The sequence below is a fragment of the Canis lupus genome, chromosome 38, assembly GCF_011100685.1.
Source record: "Canis lupus familiaris isolate Mischka breed German Shepherd chromosome 38, alternate assembly UU_Cfam_GSD_1.0, whole genome shotgun sequence".
In the NCBI taxonomy this organism is placed as follows: Eukaryota; Metazoa; Chordata; class Mammalia; order Carnivora; family Canidae; genus Canis; species Canis lupus.
The window spans coordinates 22,049,246-22,072,931 of NC_049259.1; the positions used below are offsets into that span (position 1 = coordinate 22,049,246).

The 23,686-nt window shown below is 49.3% G+C and overlaps 1 protein-coding gene across 1 annotated transcript; it reads right to left on the reverse strand.

Moving 5' to 3' along the window:
* Positions 1 to 1,622: 1,622 nt before the first annotated feature.
* PCP4L1 (Purkinje cell protein 4 like 1) lies at positions 1,623 to 22,801 on the reverse strand. Its single transcript, XM_038585927.1, has 3 exons — positions 22,676 to 22,801; positions 3,325 to 3,379; positions 1,623 to 2,711 (listed from the first exon to the last, which is right to left on the reverse strand). The coding sequence occupies exons 1-3, from the start codon at positions 22,682 to 22,684 to the stop codon at positions 2,569 to 2,571; spliced, it is 207 nt and encodes a 68-aa protein (XP_038441855.1). The 5' UTR covers positions 22,685 to 22,801; the 3' UTR covers positions 1,623 to 2,568.
* Between the last annotated feature and the right edge of the window lie 885 nt (positions 22,802 to 23,686).

Genomic DNA, 23,686 nt, shown 5'->3' on the forward strand with positions numbered 1-23,686 from the left:
GGTAGGAGCGAGAGCGAGCCAGCTGGCCCAGAGAAACTAGCTTTGAGAACCTTTACAGAGGAAGGTTCAACAACTACTCCCCCGCCCCCCTCCGCTCCGCCAGGATGCCTGAACCTTTCTGCCTGGTTAGGACTATCTTTCCCAAAGCTACAGACTATATTTTTGCTACAATGCTCTTCGGTTTTTAAATTAGTATTATTTAGTTAGTTGAAAGAGAGAGATAGGGAGAGAGCATGAGAGAGGGTGGGGGAGCGGGAGAAGCAGGCTCCCCACCCAGCAGGGACCCCGATGCGGGACATCCCAGGACCCTGAGATCATGACCTGAGCCAAAGGCAGGCGCCCAACCGAGCCCCCCAGGTGCCCCTGCTCTTTCTCTTAAAAGATGTATGAAGGCAAGTGTAACACTTCTAGAACAAGAAATGGGGAAGGAGGAAAACGTTTCAGCATCGTGCTCCAGATCAGTGTGGGGAAAATCCAGTGGGTAGATATCCTCCAAGCAGCGGAGCCAATAGGAGGGTGGTGATGACGAACCCTGCTGTTGCCTCAGCACCCCAGCTCTCAGAGGCCCAGATCACTGGGATCTCACGTCAGCATCCACAGGAGCAGACCAACGTGAGGCGTGGCCCACCCCCAAGTCATGTCCATGGAGTATTCTGTAGCCACAGGCTTGCATGGCGTGGATCAACTTTGGGATATAGGGTGCCTTCCAGGGATATTGTCCCTGGCTTCCTACTTCTAGCTGCTATGTAGTTTCAGCTTCTGTATTTTTTTTAAGATTTTATTTATTTATTTATTTATTTATTTATTTATTTATTTATTTATCTGAGAGAGAGACAATGCAAGCAAGGGGAGGGGCAGAAGAAGAGGAAGAGAATCTCAAGCAGACTCCCCACTGAACACGGAACGCAACATGGGGCTCGATCTCATGAACCCCGAGATCGTGACCTGAGCTGAAGCCAAGAGTCAGTGGTTCAACCGACTGCACCACCCCCCAGGTGCCCCTTGGCTTCTGTATTCTTGAATCAGGAAAGGAGGGCTGCATACTAAGAAGTGAGCGAGTGTGAGAGAATGAGCTTTTTTTCCTTGATCTCCAAGTCTTCAACCTCTGGTTACCCTGTAGAGACCACTTCTTCTCAGCACTGCAAGCTCCCGTGAATGCCGTCGTTTTATTTGATTCACTGTTTAGAATCTTCAGTACGACCCGTGGTTTCTCTCTACTGACCCAGAGTCCTCTTCTCCTTCCCCTAAGTTAGAGAAGCAGTGGGAAGGAGAGGGAATGTGGGAGGAAGACAGAGCAGGAGGGACAGGTCACCTGGGGGGAGGGAGCAGGGAAGCCTGGGTCTGTTTCCCAAGGGATGTATCCCAAATGTGCTTTCAGCGAGCATCATGAGCATCATCATTGAGCATCATCGCATCCCTGCAGGTGTACCGGGGGCGGTGACAGCAGCAGAGGCCTGTGGGCGGCAGATCAAGGTGAGGGCAAGGTCGGCGGGAGGGAGGCAGGGCGGCTGCAGCCTAGAAGTTGTTCAGGCAGTGTGGTCTATGCAGTCAGTCTCCCACCCTCCCTGAGGCCAGCTCAGGCTTACTTGCGCATTCCTCCCAAGAAAAAACAGAAGTAGAGGTTAAACAGCCCCACTGGAGGGTTTTGTTTTGTTTTTAATCGGTATTAAACATGCTAAAATCACACAGAGTGGCTAGTCCACTTCTGCTCCGACTCCACGGTGAGGGGGAAACTACAGGGGTCACTCAGTTGGCGTGGCCTCGAGGGATGGCTAGATCTGGGTGGTTAGAGGTAGGCAGGTTAGCAGAAATCTGTTGTCTAGTCCCTTCCACCGGCAGTAGCTGTGTCTCCGGAAAGCTCCCCTCCGTCACCTTTCCTCCCTCCCCACATCCCCTTGAGTCCCATCTCCCTGCCTGCGGCCCTCTGAGCCTCTTCTGCTTCTGCCCCTTATGGTCCTGGTCCAGATGATGAAGGACGCTTTTTCTGGCCTCCACCGGGCCCAGGATCCCTGCCTTGGAGTTCGTCTACTCAGCATGCACTAACGTGGAAGGTGCTCGATCTGGGTCTGCCTAGAGGAGATGGAAGCTCCGGCCCCCACGGAGGAGGGAAGGCGGGTGTGGTGGTGCAAGAGGGTGTGAAGAGCAAACACATGTTACCTGAAGTGTGAATGTTGTAACGGGCAGGACAGGGCCGAGGCCCACCTCGGGCACCCTTCTCTGAAGGCTTCCCCCTCCCTCCCACACTGCCAGGGGTCCCTCCCTCTCTGGCCCCAGAGCCTCTTGCTCTTCAACTTCACAGGCCGGGCATAGGGACTGATCAAGGAGGCTTATCCCAAGGAGAAACTGGTCCTCCCTTAGGCAAGTGGCTGCCAACTGATTTCTTCATCTTTCCTTACATTCCTTGTGCCTCCACTGTTGCAATGGATTGAGGGGGGACCAGAGAAAATAATACATAAGGGTTGACTGTGCCTCAACGAGAGGTGAGAGGGACAAAGAGACAAGGTACATAGGAGTCAGAACTGCAGAAAAGGGGAGAGAAGGGAGAGGGTGAAGGGCAAGGCTGCTTGTTCAGGAGCTAGGATCCTTTTTTCTTTTCTGGAATCTTCGGAACTTGCCCTGAATAGCAAGGGCGGCCTTCTCAGTTTCCGGCGCCGTCAGATCAATGTCAATCTCTTCCTCCTCCTCAGCCTTCTTGGCACTGCCAGCTTTCCCTGCAGGTAGTTGAGAGATTCATTAACGAGTAAACCTGCTGCCCCCACCCCTTTCTCCAGGCCCCAAATACAGTGGTTAAGGTAGGCCTCCTGCTCAGCTCTGGGAGAGTCTCCAATTTTGCCGACTGAGAGCACCTGATTACCCTCCCTGGGAGCCTGACTCAGGGCACCCGAGCTGAGAATTAGCTCTAGTTACTTAGGAGCTTTGCTGCTCTTAGACCAAGACGACAAATGTCTTCTATCGCCACTTATTCCTCAGTCTTACAATTCAGAGTCCCAGAGCATATGCACTCACTTTCCCCAGCTTTCCCTCAATTTCTGATTCAGACAGTGGCTGGACTGTCTGATAGGCTTCTTCCTACCACACTGCCTGTTTCCAAGCACTCCAGAGCCAGTTTCCAAAAATCAGAGAGTATATATACTGGTAGATTTACCTCTTAGGAAAAAGTGGAAGAAATCCTATGGATGTAGTAGTTCTCAGGCCTTGTTTCCCTAGCCCACATTCCTGTCCCAATTATACCTGACTCCAGGAGCTCCCGGACTTACAGCCCTACCTGCCTTCATGTCCCTGGCTTCACCAGCTCTATATACTGCCTGGCTGGACCCCACTCACCCTTTTCCTCTGGGCCAGGTGCCTGGTTGGTTGCTGGGGATGTTTTGGTGTTAAGCTAGGAGAGAAAAATCAGAGTATTAGATAGTCACAGAAATATTATGGCGCCATCCCCTTGGGCTCATCATCAACACTTTCAAGTCCTCCTACTACCAAGTACATTCCTTAGTCTTTTGAAGAAGCGGGTCTTAAGATCAGAGAGAGGGAGAAAAGTCATCAAAATTCATTCAACAAGCATGTAATGGTGCTGGGGACATTGTAGAGGACAAAACAGACAAAACCCCTGACCTCGCGGACTTTACACTCCAGTACACAGAGAGAGAAACAAAATACCAGGTTAGGTTGTGATGTGTTACAGAGAAAAGACAGGGAAGGGGGTAGTGAGTGCTGGGGTGGGAATGGAGAAACACAGTTTTACACAGAGTGGTCAGCAAAATCCTGTCTGAAAGTGGCATTTGAGCCAAAAGCTAAAAGAGATAAGGGAGGAAGGGTTGACTAAGTCCAGGCAGGAGCTTCCAACAGCCGTGGGCGGAAGTGAGCTGAGCCTGTTTGAGGAACAGCAAGAGACCAATGCAGCCCAGTGGAGAGAGGCAGGAAGGGGTGGGGGGGAGGATGGAGATCAGAGATAATTGGGGTGGGCAGATTATGTACGGCCTTGGAAGCCTACTTAAGGAGTTTGACTTTTACAAATGAGATGAGAAAGCACTGGAGACCTTCAATTTGCACAAAGGGGGCATGAGGGAGGAACCAAGAAAACTAGGAGGTTATTGCAGACAACTCGGCAGGAGATAATGGTTGCTTGGGTGGGCACGGAGGCACTGGAAGTGGTGAGAAGTGGTTCGATCCCAAGTATATTTTCAAGCCATGACCAAAGGGACTGGTTGATGGGATAAGTGCCATTTGGAGGAAGGGGTCAAGGATGACTCCAAAACGTTCGGCCTGAAGAACTGGAAAAATATAATAAATAAATAGAATTGTCATTTCCCCAAATAGAGAAGACAGCAGGATGAGCAGGTTTTTTTTTTTTTTTAATATATAAAGCTTTTTTCTTTTAATTTTTTATGATAGTCACATCAGAGAGAGAGAGAGGCAGAGGGAGAAGCAGGCTCCATGCACCAGGAGCCCGACATGGGATTCAATCCCGGGTCTCCAGGATCATGCCCTGGGCCAAAGACAGGCGCTAAACAGCTGCGCCACCCAGGGATCCTGGGAGCAGGTTTTAGGAAAAGGATCAGGAGCTTGTTTTTGCACAAGTGTGAGAGGCCTATTAATCACTCAAGAGGAAAAGCTGCTGGATATCCAGGAGGAGTTATGGAGCAAGATCTGGCTTAGAGATAGAAATTAGGCCGTTATTAACATATGGATGATATTTAAAGCCATCAGACTGTGAGATCGCCATCAGATAAAGAGAAAAGGGTCATATCCTGGGGCATTCCAGTGATTAGAGGCTGCAGAAATGAGGAAAAATCAGTAAGGAAAACAGAAGTCAGGTAGGAGAAAAGCCAAGAGATGACAGGAATTCAGAAGACATTTGAAGAAACTATTTCAAGCAGGAAAGAGTGATTAATTATGTTTAATTCTGCAGGTAGGCCAAGTCAGACGAAGACCGGGGATTGGGCAGCCCAGGTGGCTCAGCAGTTTAGCGCCGCCTTCGGCTCAGGGCCTGCCCCTGGAGTCCCTGGATCGAGTCCCACCTCGGGCTCCCTGCATGGGGCCTGCTTCTCCCTCTGTCTGTGTCTGCCTCTCTCTCTCTCTCTCTCTCTAATAAATAAACAAAACCTTAAAAAATAAATAAAACTTAAAAAAGACTGGGGATCCATGACTGGGTTTTGCTATGAAGAAATCATTGGTGGCCTTGACAAGAGAAGTCACAGTGGAGGAAGGAGGAAAAAGTCTGGTTAGAGTGGGTTCTTGAGGGAAATGGAGAGAGACTGAAGCGGCAAATGCAGAAGGAGTTCCAGGAAAAATGGGGATGGGGGTGTGTGGTTTGAGGGGGGATACGGGTCACGAGATCTGATTTAAGATGGCAGAGATTACAGAGTGTTTGTGTTTTTATGAAAATCATTCAGTAGAGGGGCACGTGAGTGGCTCAGTCGGGTAACCATCTGCTGTTGGCTCAGGTCATGATCTTGGGGTCCTGGGATTGAGCCCTGCATCGGGCTCCCTGCTCAGTGGGGAATCTGCTTCTCCCTCTGCCTCTGGCCCTCCCCCTACTAGTACTCCTGCTCTCTCTCTCTCCCTCTCGAACAAATAAATAAAATCTTAAAAAAGAAAGAAAGAAAAAAAATGATTCAGTAAAGACAAACTGTAGGATAGAAAGAGGATCATTGCTGGAGAAGGAGAAAGGGGATGAGATCTAGTGCCTAAGTAGAGGGGGGCCCTGATCAAGAGCTACGAACAGGTCACCCACTGTAACTGGAGGGAAGGCAGTGCTGATGGGTCCAGAGGCTGGCCCATGGGGACATTCACAAGGTCCCTTCTCATTGCTTCTGTCTTTGAAGTAAAATAGGTAACAAGGTCATCATCCAAGAGGAGGGGGGGAGAGGTATTGGAGGAAGGAAGGGGGAAAGAAGGTACAAAATACTCATCGAAGAAAAGTAGGAAAGCAAATGCACTAAGGAATGGTAATAGCATTGCTGGGAGGCCCTGGGGCCCTCATAAGGCCAACGCGGTGAATTTGAAATTAGATTAGTCAACTGATATGTGTGCTTTTTTCTAGCCTCTCCGTCCAGATGGAAAGTTAAATTTAAAATAATAGTAATTTCCCTTCCTCAGAACGGTATCAATAGAGCTGCTTCACATCTGGACGTTCCCATCTCAAGGTACAATTCATCTTGAGACAGAGTCCCACCCGTGGGCTCCTAGGTACCCTTGGAGTCTGTTTACTCATTTCACCATCTGACTCCTTACTCTTTGCCAAAACACAGGAATTGAGTGCTCTCATGAGGGTTTTATCATCTCATCCTTAGAATAGACCCGTGGAGTATACAGCATTATCCGTCCTTTTACTGATGCAAACCTTTGTTGAATGACTGCCAGATACAAGGGCCCTGCTTTAAGAAGCGGAGGGAATCCAGTTTATGTTACGTAGGTGGTGCCATTTATGCCGTATTTTGATAAACACTGATCAACCACTTACTTGGGTTTGGTTCTGTGCACTAATAGAGTATAGAGGAAACACAAGATTCATTTATTCAACCAATACATCCGTGCTTCACACATGTCAAGTGTTATTCTAGACACTGGGATACAGCAGTGAGCAAAATAAAGTTCCTGAACTCATTAAATAATTATGCCAGTTAGTGACATGTTCCAAGAAGGAAAATAAAACAGCGTAGTCTAGGAAGGCCTCTCTGATGAGTGACATTTGAGCAGAGGTTTGAGTGACATATAAAAGCAAGCCATGTGAGTGTGTGGGAGAGGAGCTTTCTAGGCAGATGAAACATGAGGTGGAAAGTTCCTGAGGCAGGTTTTGTGCCTGGTGATGTTCAAGGAAGGCTCAGACAACCAGCATGGCTGGAGCTGAGTGAGTCAGGGAGAGAGTAGGAGAAATGAAGCTGGCTGGGTGACCAGAATAGGAATATGTCTGGACCAGAGCAAAGGCTTTGGGCTTTCCTCTGAGTTGACATAAAGGCATTACAAAGTTTGGGGCAGAGGAAAACATGGTTTTTATCTTATTTTATTTCTTTAAATTTAAATTCAAGTAATTGACATATAGGGTATTACTAGTTTCAGAGGTAGAGGTCAGCGATTCATCATCAGTCTTGTATAACACTCAGTGCTCATCCCATCGCGTGCCCTCCTCCATGCCCATCACCCAGTGACCCCCTCCCCCTGCCACCTCCCCTCCAGCGACTCTCAGCTTGTTTCCTATGATTAAGAGTCTCTTATGGGGGCAACCCCGATGGCCCAGTGGTTTGGTGCCGTCTTCAGCCCGGGGTATGATCCTGGGGTCCTGGGATCGATCCCACATCAGGCTCCCTGCATGGAGCCTGCTTCTCCCTCTGCCTGTGTCTCTGCCTCTCTCAATCTCTCTCTCTCTAACGGTCATGAATAAATAAATAAAATCTTAAAAAAAAAAGTCTCTTATGGTTTGTCTCCCTCTATCTCATTTCATCTTATTTTATTTCTCCTCCCTTCCCCTATGATCCTCTGTTTTGTTTCTTAAATTCCACAAGTGAGATCATATGACAATTGTTTTTCTCTGACTTATTTTGCTCAGCATAATACCCTCTAGTTTCATCCATGTGGTTGCAAACAGTAAGATTTTTTTTTTGATGGCTGAGTAGTAGTCTATTGTATATATACACCACATCTTTTTTATCCATTCATCTGTCAATGGAGATCTGGACTCTTTCCATAGCTTAGCTACTGTGGACATTGTTGCTATGAGCACTGGGGTACGTGCAGGTGCCCCTTCGGGTCACTACATTTGTACCTTTGGGGTAAATCCCTAGTAGTGCAATTGCTGGGTCGTAGGGCAGCTCTATTTTCAACTTTTTGAGGAACCTCCACATTGGTTTCCAGAGCGGCTGCACCAGCTTGCATCCCCACCAGCAGCGTGAGAGGGTTCCCCTTTCTCTGCATCCTCACCAACATCACCATTTCCTGACTTGTTAATTTTAGCCATTCTGACCAGGGTGAGGCGGTACCTTAATGTGGTTTTGATTTGTACTTCCCTGATGCTGAGTAATGTGGAGCATTTTTTCATGTGTCTGTTGGCCATCTGGATGTCGTCTTTGGAGAAATGGTTTGACATCTTTTTAAAGAATCACTGTGCTGGGGCGTCTGGGTGGTTCATTCAGTTAAGTGTTTGCCTTTGGCTCAGGGCATGATCCTGGGGTCCTGGGATCGAGTCCTGCATCGGGTTCCCCACAGGAAGCCTGCTTCTCCCTCTGCCTGTGTCTCTGCCTCTCTCTCTGTGTGTGTTTCTCATGAATAAATAAATCAATATTTTTTAAGTTAGGGGCAAGAAAGAAAATAATAATTTAAAGTAAAACAAAAATTATTAACAAGTATTTTTAAAGTAGGTTGCAAATTGAGAGGGTCCAATTTTGTAAAAGATATACACTGCTTACCTATCTATCTAAATGTTTATTTAAAAATCTGGAAGAACATTTACAAAAATGTTCCTGAAACTCTTCAGAATTCCTGCGAGTCTCCATTTGACCAAAAGAAAGGGTCCATGACAAGAAAGGTTGTTCCTGCAATTCCCGGGAGCCGGCCAGTCATTGCTTTCTTCCCCTGTGATCTTGCTGTGGTCAGAGTCATTATTTATTTATCTTGCACACGATCAATACCACAGCCCAGCAGTCACCTGCATGACACGTCCCGCTCTGGTACACTGTCATCGCAAGAGGTTTGTCCACACAGCAAAAGCAGGGCATGGATGGGTAATGGGCTAACCACGGCCAGACAAGAGGGTCATGGGTCAAGAGGCAAATTCTATAGTCCCATGATCTCTGACTTCAGATCCTATTTCCTCTATTGCTGGCAAATCCCTGACTCTGATCCTTGCTTTAACTGTTATCCCTCTGTCTGAGGCTAAGCCTGTTCCCTTAATCCACCGATTCTTTTCTCTCACCCCAGGCCCTCCCCTTTGCCGGAAAATTTGGACCCAAGTCTAAATATCTCCCCTCTGATGGCGGTCTCTTCCTCTACTTTGCTTCTTGGACCAGCTCATCTCGAGCACCTTCCAAGATGGAATATGTGTCAGGACAGAACCACTCAGGCCACTACTTTCCCTCCGCCCTGCCAGCTGTCCCCCTTCCTGGGTCTCTCCTGAGATGACTGACCCTGGAATGGGGCCATGGCTCAGATGCTGTCAGGTCCTCCAGGGGCTCCCAGCTCCATTTGGCTTCAATTTATGAGAGGGTGTCGGGGAGACCAGAAAAGGGTGCTATAGGGCGGAGGAAACCCCTATTGCTCACGATGCCCCTTGAGATCTCCCTGGTACCTTCCACTGAAAAGGAGTATGCTGAGTCTCTACCCTCAGCCCCTCCTCCCTCCGCCCTCCGCAGCCAGGTCTCAAAATAGCCACTTGGAACACGGGATGGCTAGGTTTCATTTTTGGTGGTTTGCTGAGGTGGGGGAGGCAGCTAGGCCACAGGTTGTTGGCTCGCACACTCTTGGTAGTGCTCAGCCCTCTGCTGGCGCCTGGTCTCTGCCCCAACCCTGTTTTCCAGAAACCCAGCAGTTTTAGGTGACTCGGAGTCCTCTGGGTACATCACCCGAGAGCAGTCAGACTGACTGCACTGTGGGTAAACCGAGGCACGAGGGCTGCCCCGGGAGAGCGCCTCCCCGGAACGGTGCTAACCCACAGGAACAGGGACTAGGGAGCACTTCTCTGCCTCTCTGCCTCGTACCTGGCCAGGTATGGGTCACTAACTCTCGGGTGCTCTTCTACATCTTTCACCACTGAGCTCTTCTGACCTGTAGTAACAACCGTGAAATGGACCAGCAGGCCTGTCCTCTTCCTCATAGGACCTGGCAGGAGAGCCAGCAGAAATCCCGGACTGCAGCACGCCACCTCACCTGGCCTTATTAATAATCGCACGTGCAATCCCTGCTATGTGCCAGTCACCTTTCTACACTCTACAAACACCGGCAGGCTGCGTCATTATAACAGGCCTACGAGACGGCCGTTGATAGTGTTTTCATTTCACGGGTAAGGACGCTGAGCTAAGAGAGGTTCATGAACTTGCCTGCGGTCATACAGCTAAGAAGTAGCAAAGCCAGAGTTTGAGTCAAGACAGTCTGACTCCGGGGCACCTGGTGGCTCAGTGGTTGAGTGTCTGTCTTGGGCTCAAATCCTGGGATCGAGTCCCACATCGGGCTCCCCGCAGGGAGCCTGCTTCTCCTCTGCCTGTGTCTCTGCCTCTGGGTCTCTCATGAATAAATTTTTAAAAAATTAAAATAAAATAAAATAATAAAATAAAATAAAATAAAATAAATAAAATAAAATAAAGAATCTGACCCCAGGCCATGCCTACTGACTCAATCCTACTCTTCCAGTTGAGCTGACCGCCCTGATTTTGGCTTTCATCTTCAGTGGGCCTCCTGACCCCTGGGGCACAGATATAACCCGAGGCTACGTTCTTCACTCCCAGGGCCAGATGCTAGCTAGACCTTCAGATTCCTCTAGGACCATGCCTTGAGGAACCCCAATATCTAAAAGTTAGGGGGATCTTTTTAGGGCCATCCCATTGGTTTCCATTTCAAATAACTTCCTCACTTAAGTTCAAGTCTGTTAATTCACATTTCTAGTGAGCTGGGGAGCTTGGTTCACTGCAGCCTCACCCCGCACACAGTACTCAATGACTCAATCACTTCTCTCTCTTATTTTTTTTTTAAGGTTTTATTCATTTATTCCTGAGAGACAGAGACAGAGAGGCAGAGACAAGCAAGCTCCATGCGGAGAGCCCAATGCGGGACTCTATCTTGGGACCGGGGAATCAAGACCCAAGCCAAAGGCAGCCGCTGCTCAACCGCTGAGCCCCCCAGGCGCCCCACACCAAACACTAATTAGCAACTGTGAGGCCCATCAACTCTCGCCTTCCCCCAGAGGGCCCCACTTTGTTGCCTTGCCTACCTTCCTGTATTCCTTTTCTCCCCACCTTGGGGCCTGACGTTCTCCAAAGTTCCATTCCCATCATCTCACCGGGAGCTGTTGGTTCCCCGTGAGGATCCTCATTTCCTCTGCAGCTCAAAGTTGTGGACTTTGCCTTCCCACGGGGAAGGCAGAAAAGGAAAGGCCAGGCCTGGTACCTTAAGGCTCTCCTGTCTTCAGGCTTTGAGGCTGCAGAGAGGGATCTGATCTGGCAACTGCCTCCTTTCCCTGTAGGGTACCTCCTCCCAGGGCATTCATCAGCATTCCGGTGAATTCTCATCCCCCCAGGCTTTATTTATTTTATTTTTATTTTTATTTTTTTCCCCCAGAGCTTTAGATCCCATTCCCCTCTCGCCTTCTCCGGAGTCCTTATAACTGTTCTCACTCTCTTATATAGAGAACTTCTCCCTCTCTTTAAAGAAGCGGGGGTAGGGGGTGGCTTCTTTAATCTGAATTCCTTCTTTAATTAGAAGGAAAAGAGGGAAAAGAAGCAAGTCTAGGACCATGCCTTGAGGAACCCCAATATCTAAAGGTTAGGGGGATCTTTTTTTAGGGGGATCTTTTTAACAAATATGAATAGCCATATGCAAAAATACTGCTCAAAAAACAAAACAAAAACCGCCAAAAAAACCTCGATCTAAAAAAAATAAAAATAAAAATAAAAAATAAAATAAAAAAAATAAAACCTTGTACTTCATACAAAAATTAACTCCAAATGCACACAAAACTTAAAACTATAACACTTCTAGAAGAAAACATAGAAAAATAAAAATCTTTGCAACCCTGGGGTAGGCAAAGATTTCTTAGATATACCAAAGGTAGAATCCGTAAAAGAAAAAATATATATAAATTAGACTTTCTCAAAATTAAGAACTCTTTGTTTTTTTGTTTTGTTTTTCAAATTTGTATTTAAATTCTAGTTAGTTAGCATATAGTGTAATATTGGTTTCAGGAGTAGAATTAGCAATTCATCACTTACATACAACACCCAGTGCTCCTCACAAGTGCCCTCCTTAATATCCATCACCCATCTAGCCCATCACCCACCCACCTTCCCCCATCAACTCTGTTTTTTATCATTAAGAGTCTCTTAGGTTTGCTTCCTTTTTTCCTCCTTCCCACATATTCATCTGTTTTGTTTCTTATATTCCACATAGGAATGAAATCAATAGTATTTGTCTTTCTCAGAATGACTTATTTCACTCAGCATGACACACTCTAGTGCTATCCATGTCGTTGCAAATTTTCAAGATTTCACTCTTTCTGTTGGCTGAGTAATATTGAAAATTTTCAAGATTTCATTATTTCTGATGGCTGAGTAATATTCCATCATAATATATATCTTGGGACGCCTCGGTGGGTCAGTTTTTTGGTGCATGCCTTCGGCTCAGGGCGTGATCCTGGGGTCCTGGGATCAAGTCCCGCATGAGGTTCCCTGAATGGAGCCTGCTTCTACCTCTGCCTATGTCTCTGCCTCTCTCTCTCTCTGTGTCTCTCATGAATAAATAAAATCTTAAATAAATAAATAAATCTCACACCTTCTTTATTTATCGGTTGATGGACTTTTGGACTCTTTCCATAGTTCGGCTATTGTAGGTGATGCTGCTATAGACATCAGTGTGCCTGTACCCCTTTGAATCTGTAATTTTGTATCCTCTGGGGGGAGGTAAATACCTCATAGTACAATTGCTGGATCACAGGGTAGCTCTACTTTTAACAAGAACTGCTTTTTTTTTTTTTTTTTTTTTTAAGAACTGCTCTTTGTTTTTGTTTTTAAGATTTTATTTATTTATTCATGAGAGACACAGAGAGAGAGGCAAAGACACAGGCAGAGGGAGAAGCAGGCTCCATGCAGGGAGCCCGACATGTGGACTCGATCCCAGGTCTCCAGGATCACGCCCTGGGCCGAAGGCAGGTGCTAAACCACTGAGCCACCCAGGGATCCCCTCAAATACTTTTTAAAACACCTCTACTGCCTGTTTTACAGAAACCTTAAACTCTAGGGGCACCTGAGTGGCTCAGTTGGTTAAGCGACTGGCTTTTGATTTCGGCTCTGGTCATGATCTCAGGGTTGTGGGATGAAGCCCCAGGTTGAGTCTCCTTGTCCCTTTCCCATGCACCCCCCACCCATTTGCATGCTCTTTCTTGCTCTCCAATCAATCAATAAATCAATCAATCAAATCCTTAAAAAAAAATAAATAAAAGGGCAGCCCGGGTGGCTCAGCGGTTTAGTGCCAACTTCAGCCCAGGGCGTGATCCTGGAGACCCAGGATTGAGTCCCACATCGGGCTCCCTGCGTGGAGTCTCCTTCTCCCTCTGCCTGTCTCTGCCTTCACCCCCACCCCTTGTGTCTCAAATTGGAATCATAATCTTACTTACCCAACCTTCTTCTTCTTCTGCAAATATTCTCTATCTCACCCACTTGTACAAGCCAGACACTTGGCAGTCAGTCTTGATATCGCCCTCCCTTCACATTGCATATCCAGTTCAGTATTAACTCCTGTTAACTTTGTCTCCCACATATCTCCGACTCCATTCACTTCTCCCCACTGCTAGGACCTAACACAGTTGTTTCCTATGTGGACCACTGCAACAGCCCGAGGGGGTACCGATGCCCTTACGACAAATAAAACCCTTGAAGTGGTTGAAAGGGCTCTATGTTATGCAGCCTCTGGTTACTTCAGAAACCTCATGTCTGGAACATACCTGGTCCCTTCCCACCTCAGGACCTTGGCAGCTGCTTCTCTTATCCCTGTTTCCCTTTTATTTAGTTAATTCCTGCTTATTTTCAGAGCTCCCCTCAAGGGCTCCTTCTCCCAGGAAGCTCTTCTCAGCTCCCCAGACTCGGCTAGGGCCTTCATTATGTTTTAATAGCACTGAGATTTCTCATTCAGGTGCCCCCCGAATGTATTCTCTTCCATTTCTGTGCAAGTTTGTATGTGGGGAGGGGCTGTATCTATCTTATTCGCTACTGTACCCCGGGGTCTAACACAAGGCTTTCCCACATGATACACACTCAATACTTGTGGAACGAATGAAAGGAGTTCCCAGTCTGTTCTACTTGCCACCTCATCTAGGTTTCTGAAATCAAAGTTGTATTCAGATTGCTGAGGGCCTCGACGTAACTGGTTCAGAGATTGTGAAAAATATTAGAAGCCAGGTCACTGCTTTTCCTCAAGTTCCATATGTGCCTAAAAAGGAGCTGAGGATGAAGGAGAAATTCTCTAGAAGTGTATTTCCTATTATCTGTATAAGAGCTACTGTATAGGGGCACCGGGTGGCTCAGTTGGTGAAGCATCTGCCTCTGGCTCAGGTCATGATCCCAGGATCCCTGGGATCCCTGGGTTCGAGCCCTGCATCAGGCTCCCTGCTCAGCGGGGAGCCTGTTTCTCCCTCTCCCTCTAACCCTTCTCCGCACTTGTGCTCTCTCTTTCTCTGTCCCAAATAAAAAAGTAAAATCTTAAAAAAAAAAAAAAGCACTACTGTGTATTTGCCTTCTCTTCCCCGCCCTTCCCACTCACCAGATTGCCATTCCCTTGAAAGCAAAGTCCATAGTTAACCATTTATTTGTGTATCATGGTAATAGCAACCTATGTCTTGCGCAGAGTGGGTACTCAATATTCATGTGAATTCAAATTTTATTAAGCCTCAAATTCCTGGAAGGAGCATTATGGCATATTAGGTAGAGCTAGACAGATCTAGTTTCATATCCTGGATCTGCACTATCTTCAAATCCCGGCCCTGCCATTCCTAGCTGTGTGGCATTGGGTAAATCACAGCCTGGCTGTGCTCAGGTCTCTCATCTTCAGAAAAGATATAATACCTATTTTGGAGAGTGAAAAGAACTGGAGGAAATGTATGTAAAATGCCTAGCATGTATCAAATAGTTATTATTTTGAAGCAATATAACGCTGGGTTATATAGAAGAATAGGTCAAGGAGCACCCAGGTGGTGGTACAGTCAGTTTAGTGTCCAATTCTTGGTTTCAGCTCAGGTCATGATCTCAGCGTCATAAGATTGGCCCTACGTTGGGCTCCATGCTCAGCACCGGGTCAGCCTGAGACTCTTTTTCCTTCTCCTTCTTCAACTCTTATCTAAAATCAATAAAAAGGGCAGCCCTGGTGGCGTAGTGGTTTGGGGCCGTCTGTAGCCCAGAGAGTGATCCTGGAGACCAGGGATCGAGTCCCACATTGGGCTCCTTGCAGGGAGCCTGCTTCTCCCTCTGCTTGTGTCTCTGCCTCTCTCTCTGTGTGTGTGTGTCTCTCATGAATAAATAAATAAAATCTTTAAAAAAAAAATAAATCAAAAAAAAAAAAAAAAAAAGACTAGGTCCAGTCACTGGAGATTCGTATGGTTAAAGTCCTGGAATCAAAGTAGTCACCGAGTTCATCTTCATTAAGGAGAACTGAAGGAGGAAGATGATGCGGGGATTGCTCTAAGGACCCTTGTAGACTGTAGGCGCTTCATAACTGATCTCTTTTTACTGTAAACCAAAGCTAGAAATCAAAGTCTCCATCATCCTTATGTTTGTTCCCAGAAATGCTGACAATGGCTCTGGTAAAGGGCCCAACAACAGTCTGTTGGATGGAAACCACATTTTGTCCAGCAGCTGCCTGGGTCTGGAGCCCTGAAGCCTCCCGGAGCCACTCCCAGGTGTGCAGGAGGGGTGTCCTGAACAGCACCTCCATAAAGGTTCACACTTCATTTCAAAGAACCCAAGACATGACACACTTTTTTTTTTTTTTTAAGCATAAAGATGGTTGTGCAGGGGGCACCTGGGTCGCTCTATCAGTTGGGCATCCACCTTTGGCTCAGGTCATGATCCCGGGGTCCTGGGATTGAGCCCCGAGTGGGGTTCCCTGCTCAGCTTCTCCCTCTCCCTCTGCTGCTCCCCCTGCTTGTGTGTTCTTTCTCTCAAATAAAGAAATAAATAAAATCTTAAAAAAAATAGATGTTTGTACAAATCCATCCATTGCCTCAGGAGGAGGGTTTGTAGGTATTGTCTTGGCAAAGCACCTGAGAACAGTCAAGCCAGGGTAACTTAAGTGCTGTTTCCCTGCCACCACCACGGGGGAATAGGTACCTTCTCACGTTAGGCCTGACTCCCCCTGCCTCCTTCTTGGGCTGTGTTTCTCCTTTCTTTGTCTTTTTCATCTTTAATGGTGTTGCCACAGCAACCAGTGTCACCAGAATAGGCAAGAGAGTGTCACCGGCTCTGCTCCCAGCAGCAACTTAGAACTAACCTTGGGGAAGGTAAACTACCCAGATTTCTCTAAACTCCTCTTCTCCTCTTCCCACCGGGCTCTTAAAAGAGGTATCACAGATTGTTAATAGCAGCAACGGAAGGAACAAAGGAGCACCTCATCATACCTCGATTTGCATGATCCAGCTTGGATGCTTTGCAAATGAAAACACATCACATACACATTCTAGTACTGCTGGACTCACTTGGTTCCCGTGAATATGCACAGGTCCTCAGAATCCCGCCCTGCAGTCCAGACCAGGAAACCTAGAAAGGGCCTGAATCCTCAAAGTCCTAAATAGGACCCCCCCAAAACCCCTTCCTTGCTTGTATAAGCTCCCCGCTCACTTAAGAGGCGCAGAAAGTGAGGGGGACAGGTGTGAGTGCATCGCTTCCAAGTGGTGACAAGGAGGGTCCCCGGGGACCCTTCTTCCCCGATGCTAAATGAAGGTGGCTGCTGAAGGGTTGGGAGGGGCCCCAGGGGCGCCCCGTTGCCCCAGAGGGACCCCAGCCGGCCGTTTGCAGCTCTGCTGGAGCCGGTTCAATTCCTCCAGCGCGGCAACCAGCTGCAGTCCTCGAACAGCCTCGGAAAGACTCGTTCAAGGTCACCCTCCAGATAATAACAGAAGGAGAACTAGGAATTCTTCCTTCGGCTCTATATACACACATTCTTCTCCTAAAATAAGGACTAGAACCCAAATACCTTATAACTCAGATGCCTCCCAAGACAGGAATAGAACCTAAAGCAGTCCGAGCCCCCGAGCCCCCGTCTCCCCAGCCACCCCAGCCCAGTTGCCTGGAATAGCAGTAACCCCCCACCGGCGTCCGACTCGGCCATGCCAGCCCATGGTATGTGGTGAGTCAACAGCCCGGGTGTCCCCCCAGCCCCCCCAGCATGGGCCGCCACAGTTTAATGAGTGGTTATTTGTGGTGCTCTGCACACAGCTTGGAGCTGCGCCTTCTACCCCATACTGAGGGCAGGGGGTGGGGGAGAGCGAGTAGTGCCAAAGCATCATTTATTACTATAATCTTCAATGTGCATCCCACCCATGGCGTTAATGTCCCAAAATAAACGTATTAATCCCCCCACAGCCTACAAAGCAAACACTCAGCTGGAGGACTTTGTGTGGGAGGAAGGCAGCACCAAGGACGATGGAGGGGTAAATGGCACCTCTTTTTCCTGGGGGGGTGGGGGTGGAGGGGGAGCTGGGACTCCTAGGTGGGCATGCCTTCAGGAGTCAGCCTGGAATGAAGCAATCATCAGACCTCCGGGAGGAGAGCGGGACAAGGTCCAGGTTTTGAGGCACTTGTTTACAGGCACCTGCAGGGATGCAGATCTCTTAGAAAAAGCGGTTTGGGATCTGCTTCTCACTTGGCTTACTCTTGCAGGTAAAATCATTCTGGGCCAAGTCAAGGCATTTTGAGCAGCCGGTCTGGAGTACGGATTTAGAAAACCGTGCACATAGGATCCTGGGGTCCCAGTAGGCTCCCATCACTTACTGGGCAGGTCTAATACATCCTCATGTCTCCCCCTTCTTAGAGTTTTCCTCCCAAAGCCCTTGTGGACTCTTGGAAGCCAAGTGGCCAAATGAAGGGCTAAATGTTCGGCGCTTGTTTGGTTAGCAGGGACACCGATTTCACTTTTCCTGCCCTGGGTCCTCCCAGTCAAATACTTTAGAGTTAAGAGAATTGCTCTCATTTCTTTCTTTTCAGAAAGGAAACCACTCCTTCCAATCCCTGATGCTCTGCAGTTAATAGGATCGATGATGGACATCAGAAACGAAGGACTTGGGCAGCCCCGGTGGTGCAGCAGTTTAGCGCTGCCTGCAGCCCAGGGCGTAATCCTGGAGACCCAGGATCGAGTACCACCTCAGGCTCCCTGCATGGAGCCTGCTTCTCCCTCTGCCTGTGTCTCTGCCTCTCTCTGCCTCTCTCTCTCTCTCTCTCTCTCTGTCTCTCATGAATAAATAAATAAAAATCTTAAAAAAAAAAAACAACTAAGGACCAAAAAAGGGGCCTCCAGGCTTCCCATACACCGCCCCCCCAGCACATTCACTGCATCCACTTTCAAGGTCAGTAGGCATCTTGCGTCAGGAAGGGGAATACTGGCCCTGCTTAATATTGTACCAAAATGTCTGCTGTTGTTAAAAATTCTCTCATGTTGATCTCTCCTTTTTTTTTTTTAAGATTTTATTTATTTATTCAAGAGAGACACAGAGAGAGAGGCAGAGGGAGAAGCAGGCTCCCTGTGGGGAGCCCAATGTGGGACTCGATCCCAGGACCCCAGGATCACGACCTGGGCCAAAGCCAGATGCTCAACCACTGAGCCACCCAGGCACCCGTCATGTTGATCTCTTCTCTCTCTCCACGTTCCCCCCTTCAGCATTTACTAAATGACACTGCTTCCATTTCCTGTAGAAAGTATCTGTGATCTGTCCCTTAACAGTTGCCTGTGAATTAAAGCATTCTACACTCCCATTAAAGGACTCTGCGGAATCCTTTCGCTATGTGAAGTCTGTGCCCCTAGTCTTGGTTCTAGCATTGTGTGAACTTTCATAAGGTTTGGGCCTTAGTTTCCTTATCTGTAAGACGAGGAGATGGGATCACACGAGCTTTAGGGTTTCTTACCAAATCTAAAATCATATCACTAAAACGTTTGGATGTATTATTTGAGATTCTCTTGGTGAAAGACATACCTGTATTTCTATCTTGAAGGATTTTTGCAAACTGAGTTCATTTTTTTTCCATGATAAAATAGCCTCATGAAAGAAAAAAAAAAAAGACTCATGAAAGACAATTTGGAACTACAGAAGAACAGAACACAGAGAAAGGCATTCATAGAACTAGTACCTTGAGAAGACAATTACTGACCGGCTCTTTCAACCCTGTCTCTATCACGCTCATCAGTCAAGATCCTCCACAGACAGATGTGAAAAATGCATCATGTTTGCATATTTGGACTCCAGCCACATTACTGGAGCCTGCCCCTATAGAGACTTGACATTCTAAGAGGTAAGAGATCACAGCTGCAGCTTAGGAAAAAGAGTCGTCCATATTCCCAGTTAGGAGACAAGTCATCCACGTTTACCAGTGAGAGGCTCCTGCTCGAGCAGCTGGAGGCAACAACCTGGATGGGTGACTAAGAAAAGGACAAGCAAGTTCTAGAACCAGGTTCTGGTTCCCTTACTTTGGAAGACAGACTATTTCCAGAGGTGGAAGGCATCCTATTTTATGTGTCCAGGAGAACCATAATAATAATAATATATCAAAGAGAGAGAGAAACTTGGATTTCCTCCAAGTCGCTACCAGGTTTCCTAAAAACTGGCTCACAGAAGACCACGGGATTATATCACCCTGACCAAGCTTCCACTGTGGGGAAGGTTACAGATTCTGACAGATACGCCTGGGAAAGAGAATGTGATCCACCAAATGTGATATCCCATTCCTAGTACCTAAGAGGACAGCAAGCAGAATGACGAAGGAGGGGGTATCGGTTCTAAGCTCTCTCCTGGTGACATTTCTCACTGATCTGTTCCTTGCTCCAGCCTTTGCCAGCCAAAACACAAGACGGACACCACGAGGACAACCCCCAGTCATTCATGACCCCCATTTCTTTTTTTTTTTTTTTTTAGATTTTATTTATTTATTCATGAGAGACAGAGAGAAGGCAGGGACAGAGGGAGAAGCAGGCTCCCTGCAGGGAGCCCGATGTGGGACTCGATCCCAGGACCCCAGGATCATGGTCTTGAGCCAAAGGAAGACATTCACCCACTGAGGCACCCAGGTGCCTCCATGACCTCCATTTCAACAGAATGACTGCCAGACCCAGGAGTCTGCTGGGGCTGCTCAAAGTGGGGAAATGCAACAAGATCACAGGAGAACTTGCAAGTGTGCTGTTAAGTAGCCAGCTACACCGTGTGACAAGGGATTACAGACAGGAGCCCTCTGGGAGTGAATGCATCTCCCATTCCCATCCTTCACTGAAACTAGCAAAAAGTTAACAAAACTCTAAGAGACAAGCTGTGATTCACAGCAATCAAGTCCTGCCTGCAGCTGTGAATACGACAAGCTGGGGATGATGAGTCCCTGCAGCTCCTCTGCGCATGAATCCACATGCACATCTTCAGGGGCACGAACGCTCTGCTGCAGTACTGAGTGACAGCAAATAGCCACGAAGGCAAAGTGGAGCTGGAGATCCCCCCAGCAGCCTCACCAGAACCCCTACTCTTCGGTTGCCCTAGGTCTGAAGACCGCTCTCCAGCTTTTGTTCTTTGGTTGATTGGGGAATCTCTTACCGAGATCCCCAAACCTCTCATTTCATGCGGTTCCTCTGAAACCAGAAAATAAGCAGGTGGGGGAGGTGAAACTTATGTAAGATTCAGGGTGCACAGGGCTTTCCTGGGCTAGGCACTTCCGCCTGAGCAAGGAGACCCTTGGGGATGCACCGAGAGGAATGAGGCAGTTTGAAGTCTCCCCAGAGCTCCAGAGCCCCGGACAATATTTCCGTTTTTTATCGCAGCTCTTTCAAGAGGAAGAAAACAGGCTAGGTCTTGGCCTCCAGGGAAGCAGAAACCCTCTGGGGATCTGCTTCAGAAAGAGCTAGTCTCTGTGTACACCCAGGTGGCTGCTTCTGGATTTTATAAATACTCCTCCCTGAAGCCAGGCTCGGCTCCATATTAGAGGGCAGCTTTGACTGCTAAATTGCCAGTTAGAACCAGTTGACTCTGACAGCCTGGGAGGCTGGGCAGCCCTCACACACTGACAACTAGTCCCCATCCGAGGAGCCTATTGTCACCATTCTACTGAGCTCCTGAGTGAGGCTAGCCAAGCTCAGCAATGAAGTCAAGACTTGATTTTCCCCTCAAACATCAAACTGTTTTCCTTATCACAGAAACCGCTTTGTCACTCCACCAAAGACCACCGTAAATGCCAGCCCCTGGAGCGTGTCTGTGCACTTCCCCCGAAAAGCACTGGCCAACCACCCATCTTCATGATGGCACAGCCTTCAGCTCACATGAACTCCCAGGGGATGGCTTGAATTGCAACTTTCAGATTTAGAAACACGAGACCGGGCCTTGAACTTCAGCCCTCAGTGAAAGCCTCTCTTCTCCTATTAGGGCTGCTCACGTTAGAAGCAAGACGAAAGAATATTGACCAAAAAACAATGTTTTCCCTTTTCTTTCTGAAACGTTGCCATGGTCAGAGCCACAACTAGCTGAGGGACTAGAAACCACTTTAGTTCATCTGCACCCCCCAGACTAGCTGGATTTTCCAGGATAAACTCAGTGGACATGGCAACCAAGACAACATAGCAGTCGGCGCTAATTGGCTCCCTGGACGACAAGTTTTGGTTTGAGCCAATAGAGCTCCTACTAAAGATAAAGATCTAAACTGAGACCTGGGTTCCAGGGTCCTGTCCCCCCACTAGCCTGGTATTCTTCAGAATTCATGTGCTCGTTTTCTGTAATATTCCAAAACAGAAAAGAAGAAACTGGGACATAATAACAATAGCTAATGCAAATTGAGTACCTCCTCTGCACCACTGTCCTAAGTACTTTGCATATATTATCTCATTTAATTGGAACAATCCGTATTACCCCAATTTTATAGATTAAACACTGAAGCAGAGAAAGGTCTAGTAATCTGCCTAAGGCCACGCCGCTAGTAAGTAGTAGGGCTGGGACCTGGCATAGCTGGGAAGTTGGATTTATCACAAGATCCTGCGCACCAGGAAAGGAATTGCATGGAGCAAGCCTGTGATGCCACCGTCCATACTGGCTTCACCTGGGAAGGAAGGTCCCGGTTTCTGGATCCCACGAACCCATGCAAACAATGGAAGCGGTCTTTCCCAGTCTCTGCTTTGACCCCTACCTCTTTGGATGGTGTTCTGGGAAAAGAGCACATCCCACTTAATGGACTGGCTCTGGCTCAGAGCGACACCGGGAAGCCTGACAGAAAGACCTGGGATGTGACGAGCACTGCAGAGAGAGGCAGGAGAGAAGGGGACCTCTCTCCGGGAGTGGAAGTGCCCCCACGACACGGGCTTCTGAAAATCAGACACGGTCCCCCGCATGGTGGAGGGTGGGATGCACCCTCCCTAAAAGGGGAAGAGTGGGGGGGGGTAGGGCTGGATGCCACCTAAGGAGGGCGGGTGCAACACAGCCCTCGGAGAGGGAGCACACGGGCGGCGGGCAGGAGCTAGCTCCCCCTGAAGTTCGGGGAGTGAAGGGGAGCCCGAGCGACCTCGGCCGCTAGGACAGACGCAGGGGGCATCCCGGGGAGACGCCCCTCACTGACACCGCAGCGCCCCCGCGCCCCGCAGCGCCCTGCACAGTGCGGGGCTCCCAGCCTCGGGGCTCCAGGGGCTTCCCAGCGCGCCCGGCGGGAGCTTCCAGCGAGGCACCGGGGCGCCCCCCGAGGTCCCCGCGCCCTCCCCGCTCCCCGGCCCCGGGCCGCGGGCTCGCCCGGAGCGGGGTGGGGGCCCCCCGGGCAGCGCGCCTCACCTCGCTCATCGCGGCGGCCGGACGGGGCGCGCTGGGCGCCGCACGTGCAGGGGAGGCGAGGGGCCCTCGGGGCTGCGCGGGCGACGGCCGCGGGGGCCGGGCTCCGAGGCGCGCGCCCCGGCCGACGAGCGCAGCCGAGCCTGGTGCGGGGAGCCGCCGCTCCCGCCCCGCAGCCCGCAGCCCGCAGCCCGCAGCCCGCAGCCGCGCTCCGGGCCAGCAGCTCCCGCCCCGCGCCCCCGCCCCCGCCCGACCCCGTCCTGGGGAGCCGCTCCGCGCGCCTCCGCCGGGCCCGCCTTTTATAGTGGGCGCCGCACCCGCCCCCGGGCCGACCAATGGGAGCGCCTCCTGCCGCGGAGTGACGGCCGCTCGCAGCCAATCGGGGCGGGCCCGGAGGGCTGCTGCATTTCCAAACTAGGGTAAGCCCGAGAGCGGGAAGAGGGGGAGGCCGTCGGGGGCCGGAGCGCGGCAAATGCAGGAGCCGGAGCCGGGGAGGAGGGAGGGGAGGGCGGAGGACACGACGGAGGGAAGCGGAGAGAGCGAAGGAAGGAGTGTGCGAGCGTGGCAGAGCCTCGAAAGAGCCGCAGGGCGACCGAGAGGGTACAGGAGAAGCAGGAAACTGGAGTGCAAGGGCCGAAGCCGGGAGAGGTGGCGGGTTCACCGGGAGTCTAGGATGGCAGTGTGACTCCGAGAAGGTAGGACAGCGCGGGAGAGGCTCGGAGGAGAGGCAGACAGGAGCAAGTGGACCGTATTCCCTGGCAGAGAACAGGGAAGTTGGGAAGGGCCTGTGGGACTGCGAACATTACAGATCTCAGGAGTAGAAAGAAGACTTTTTACAACTCATCAGCCTTACCTCCCCCATAATGCAAAAAATAAATAAATAAAAGATGGACCCTTAGCATCCACTTGAGTAGGTCACGGGCTCCCCACCAAAGCTGATTTACAACTGCTTATTCATTCCGTGTCTCGCTGTGACAATGTGCCCTCCTCTGTGCCAGGCATGATGGTGAGACC

Bases quoted from the DNA above. Each gene is read 5' to 3' on its own strand.
- PCP4L1 (XM_038585927.1), bottom strand. The intron at 2,712-3,324 runs GTGAGTGGGGTC...AACTACCTGCAG, and splicing joins ACCTGGCCCAGAGGAAAAGG to GGAAAGCTGGCAGTGCCAAG.